General features: G+C 40.3%; 1 protein-coding gene across 1 annotated transcript; it reads left to right on the top strand.

Annotated features, from left to right (window-relative positions):
- The first annotated feature begins 727 nt into the window (after positions 1-727).
- On the top strand, positions 728-4,782 carry LOC145407719 (actin-3, muscle-specific-like). Its single transcript, XM_080278591.1, has 2 exons — positions 728-760; positions 3,443-4,782. Exon 2 carries the CDS (start codon positions 3,461-3,463, stop codon positions 4,589-4,591), a length of 1,131 nt encoding a protein of 376 aa, XP_080134717.1. The 5' UTR covers positions 728-760; positions 3,443-3,460; the 3' UTR covers positions 4,592-4,782.
- The last annotated feature ends 811 nt before the right edge of the window (positions 4,783-5,593 follow it).

The following is a 5,593-nucleotide window of genomic DNA, read 5'->3' as shown; positions in this document are numbered from 1 at the left end:
GCGTAGTTATGTGGTCTTACTGTGACGTCTTTGTATACTTAATCCTTCCTACTATCAAGCATTCAGCTCGGCTAAGATAGTGCCATAATAGAGAAGGGATTAACGCAGGTTGTATCTAATCCATCTTTTTCGAAAAATCTCCCTTAAGTTTAATGCAGTTGCCTGAAGATTGCAAGAATAAACTAAAACATATGCGATGGAATTCGAGGAAGTAAAAGAGAACATGACAGGAAGACGAAAGGTTATTTTTTAGTTCTTTGTCCCGATTTCAAAGGATATTTACTAAAAAAAGAAAAAAGACATACAGTAAATATGAACATCACATTAAAGACATAAAGTATGAGATGCCTGGCTCACAACAAGGCAACAACAACATGCTCGCGGAAGTGGCGTGAGTGCCTCAGTTCTTGTGTTCCGACATCCACCATGAACGCAACTTTTCGTTTCAACCTACATGAATTATTCATTATTGACTGGGAATCAGATGGCACGCATGAGACAAAATTCGACTGACAATTGACCTGAATAATTGATTTGAATCTTTTGCCTTAGCATTGCCGTGGCCCCAAAAGGTAATCATGATGGCAACTGTGGCTCGCACCCTAAAAAAGGTTACAAGGTCACTCCACCCACAACCGCCAAAGAATGAGGGAAAATTTGCAACATTATTAGCCTTATTTAGTGAGTGGGTGGTATATAAGCGAGAGAAGGAGCTGCCTTCTCTTAGTGTACTTCAGGTTCAGGATACAGCAAGACTTGTGTGCGTGAGACTCTCTTGTTTTGGGGTGGAAGCTAACTTAGACTGTAGTCCGCTCCGCGAATGATAGTTTATTGTGATCGGTTAATATTTCACGGTAGGCGGAAACATTAAGAGACTTAGCCTAGAAAATTTCCAATTTACAGCATTTAGAAGATACTGAAGCATTCTGAGGAAGATAATTAATGATGAAATTAATTTGAAAAATTCTAATTTCCAGTTACTATACCAAAGCCTCTGTAAAGTGAAGGAAGGGAGGAACGCAGAGATATTAAGTAGACTTTTCAATAACACTGAGAGTTATTCTGTGGCTAGCTCATTAGTCTTCAGCATATGATCGTTCATATTCAGACATCTGAAGCTCTGTAACAAGAATACAATGATAAAAGTCCAGTTGCGTTGCTACTCACATGAACAAGTCTTGCGTATAATTAAAAGTGACTTGCAATAAATAATCGTGAGGCATTCTATAGTGACCAAATCAAAATACGCACATTATTAAATAATTATAAGCAAAGCTGACTGTCCAAAAGCAAATTCCCATATTTTCCAATAATTATTGCAGTAAATCAAACTGACTATCCAGGACAACATTCTAACCTTATTTAAGCAGTAAGTGAAGTGGACTAGCCTACCCACAATCAAATTTTGAGATTCTTTTTTTGCAGCAAATGAAGCTATCAACGATCAGAGTCTGATATATGCTGTAAGTGAATCTGACTCTCCACGACTAGATTTCGGTAACAATAAACGGAGCTGACCATCCACAGGCTCTCCCACGCTGCTCAGCCTGCAATGTGGTCCAGATATGTGGCTGTCACTGCTAACCCACTGAGATCAAAGACGCCAGTTTAGTTGTGTTCTTGAAACCACCTACCGATTAGATATACCATTTTGGAGACAATTCATTGCAAAGGAGTCTACCGAGAGTATCTCTAATCTGTTCACTGTGATAATTTTCCCAGAATTAAAGAAAAAAAGAAAAATTCTAAAAGAAGAAAGAGAAAAAGAAAGGAAAACTTGTCGTCATGCAGAGGTTGTTAATTTAGAGTACCTAAAACCAACAAAACTTGCTTCAACGACATGACTTAAGTTTAGAATTAGTCATACAAGTCACGCTCGTAATTCCATAAATTTTTCAAATCATCCATAAACATAACAGCCAGAAACAATGAAACAGATATGACCGCAAATATAGAAATCCGATGACAACACTGATGAAGCCTTATCGATGAATTTAAACTCCATTATATTCTGATTAGTTAACTGCAAAATTAAAAGAAGGAGGTTGTGTCAAGACACTTTTCAAGATATTACTGTGTTAAACATACGTAAATGGCCTTGCTGCATATTATGATTTGAAGATGTCTTATATAAACTACGACAAAATTTTTCAGACTTCCCTCGGATTTGGGAACTGATTGTTCTGTATCAGTTCTGTTTCATCAGAACATAGAACGTGCTAACTCAAGTGAAAAGACAGTAAAAATTCAAACGGTAACGTCTGTGTTTAACAGGAGAGAAGCATCTCGACAGCATGGGAATGGATAAATTTTGGGTACCAATCTGCCCCCCTAAAGGTTCGGTCCTCCAGTTGACCTAATATTGGTCGATGCAAACGGAACACAGAACACACAGTCTTTATGAGAGCGCTGGGGGCAATAGTCCTTTACTTATTCCAATACTTTCGGAAATAGCTGTACGCGCGCTCAGATGTGTATTCAAAAGCACAAAATAAAATGTAGGTGTATTATATTCTCTAGTAGGTAAAAATTCGATTAAAAGTAAAATCTGGTAGAAACTGATCTGTTACCCTAAATAGAAAGATCTGTGAATGCACATCAACACACTCCGGAACAGAGTCTGTTTCAGAGCTGCACACCCGTAGCAGCCATTTTTCTATACGTTAAGCTTCAGGCTTTTAGCCCGTTCCCCTTTTGACAGACGGGAGTAAACACACACACACACACACACACACACACACACACACACACACACACACACACACACACACACACAGTGACAGAGACAGTAGGGAGGGAGGGTTCTATTTGTATTATGAATGGCGATTTACACCCACTATAGCAAATTTTTTCCGTAGCTGTTTGTTTATTCGGATTTCTGTGGAAACCCAATTAGTACCTCTGTTCCTCCCTAACAGCTCACACACACACACACACACACACACACACACACACACACACACACATACAGTATATATATATATATATATATATATATATATATATATATATATATATATATATACATGCAAACCAAGCCTTTATATGAACAAAAGACACATCAAAATTAGTAAATAGAGCGATATAAAAATTTAGACTAAGAGATTCATTTAGGAAAAACAGTGTCATCAAGAGTAACGACCAATTCATTAAGTTATCGCCTCTTTCAATTTTGTTTATGTAGAGAATACCGAAGTTCAACAATTTTTATGCTTCACACACTTTTAAGTAAAACTAATAAAAAACTTCCGAAATGGGACTCGTGAAGATGATCAGCACCCTTGATTTTATTTATGTTATTATTATTGGGTTATCTTAAGATGGAAAACACACTATGTCTGTTGCGGTAGTCATGATGTCTATTTTAATCATGCAGTATAAGGAAATGACGATTTATACAGTCGTAATTAATAATACTATTCAATTAAACATATTTTTCCAGATCTGACAGATCACCACCATGTGTGACGAAGAAGTGAGCCCCCTGGTTGTGGACAATGGCTCCGGCATGGTCAAGGCCGGCTTCGCCGGAGACGACGCACCCCGTGCCGTATTCCCCTCCATCGTAGGCCGTCCTCGTCACCAGGGTGTGATGGTCGGTATGGGTCAGAAGGACGCCTACGTCGGTGATGAGGCCCAGAGCAAGAGAGGTATCCTGACTCTCAAGTACCCCATCGAGCACGGTATCATCACCAACTGGGACGACATGGAGAAGATCTGGCACCACTCCTTCTATAACGAGCTTCGTGTCGCCCCTGAGGAGTCTCCCGTCCTCCTCACTGAGGCTCCCCTCAACCCTAAGGCTAACCGTGAGAAGATGACACAGATCATGTTTGAAGTCTTCAACACCCCCGCCATGTACGTAGCCATCCAGGCCGTGCTGTCCCTGTACGCCTCTGGTCGTACCACTGGTATCGTGCTCGATACTGGTGATGGCGTGACCCACGTTGTCCCCATCTACGAGGGTTACTGCCTTCCCCACGCCATCCTTCGTCTTGACTTGGCTGGCCGTGACTTGACTGCCTACCTTACCAAGATCATGACTGAGCGTGGTTATTCCTTCACTACCACGGCTGAGCGAGAAATCGTTCGTGACATCAAGGAGAAGCTCTGTTATGTTGCCCTTGATTTCGAGAATGAAATGAACATTGCTGCCGCCTCCTCTTCTCTCGAGAAGTCCTACGAGTTGCCTGATGGTCAGGTCATCACCATCGGCAATGAACGTTTCCGCTGCCCTGAGTCTCTCTTCCAGCCTTCCTTCCTGGGTATGGAATCTGTTGGCATCCACGAGACCGTCTACAATTCCATCATGAGGTGTGACATTGATATCAGGAAGGACCTGTTCGCCAACAACGTTCTCTCTGGTGGCACCACCATGTACCCTGGTATTGCTGACCGCATGCAGAAGGAAATCACTGCTCTGGCTCCCGCTACCATCAAGATCAAGATCATTGCTCCTCCTGAGCGCAAGTACTCCGTCTGGATTGGTGGCTCCATCCTGGCCTCTCTGTCCACCTTCCAGTCCATGTGGATCACCAAGGAGGAGTACGACGAGTCCGGCCCTGGCATTGTCCACCGCAAGTGCTTCTAAGATGTAACTTTATCTTATGGAATATTTTATGGGGAGGAAAACCATATGCATGAATTCAATATGTACTTATGTGCACCATCATAATTTGCGATTATTATAAGATCATAAGTTTGAGACGGACATGTCATATTCCTGACTCATAACATTTTTCATGTATTATTAACTCGAGAAATAAAACGAATATCTATTTTTTTCCATGTTTGTTTTAATTCCTTACACGATGTAGACATTAAGGCACTTCAAACAGGTACTGCATACATAGACATAGATATAGCCTACTGACACAGGGGCGTCCGCAGGATTTTTTGTTAGGGTGGGCAAAATAAAAGATTTTATACATATATGTGCGGTTATAATGTATCAAAATACACTCCAAATTGGCATAGGCATATACTTACATAAGTTACATGACTTACATCAACTGCATAAAATGACAGAATGCATGAATCGAAATCAATCATCCTTGAACGTGAACTGATGCACTTTGGAATTCCAAGGGGGGGCAACTGCCTCCCCTTGCCTCCCCCCCCACCTCCGGACGCCCATGATATATATTCTTATGAGTATAGATTCATATTGAAGAACTCACTGTTTTCAGCGCTATAGACACAACACTAAACTTTGAAAAACATAGTCATTCCACTAAGCTGTATAACGGCCTCTGCTGAGCATGTCAAGTCAACCAATATTTTCCACCAGTCAGTAATACACAAGTGACAAACTGGCTTTTTTATTCTAGTGTGTGTGTGTGTGTGTGTGTGTGTGTGTGTGTGTGTGTGTGTTTAATGCTTTAATTTAAAGAATATGACATTTGATAGCATAATATATAATTGACACACACACACACACAAATCTCTCTCTCTCTCTCTCTCTCTCTCTCTCTCTCTCTCTCTCTCTCTCTCTCTCTCTCTATATATATATATATATATATATATATATATATATATATATATATATATATATATATATATATATTAGTATAGCACACTCTGATCATGTTAA

The sequence above is a fragment of the Coenobita brevimanus genome, chromosome 74 (assembly GCF_032717465.1).
Source record: "Coenobita brevimanus isolate Jiangsu-jjx chromosome 74, ASM3271746v2, whole genome shotgun sequence".
NCBI lineage: Eukaryota > Metazoa > Arthropoda > Malacostraca > Decapoda > Coenobitidae > Coenobita > Coenobita brevimanus.
This window is presented reverse-complemented; position numbering and strand designations above follow the sequence as displayed.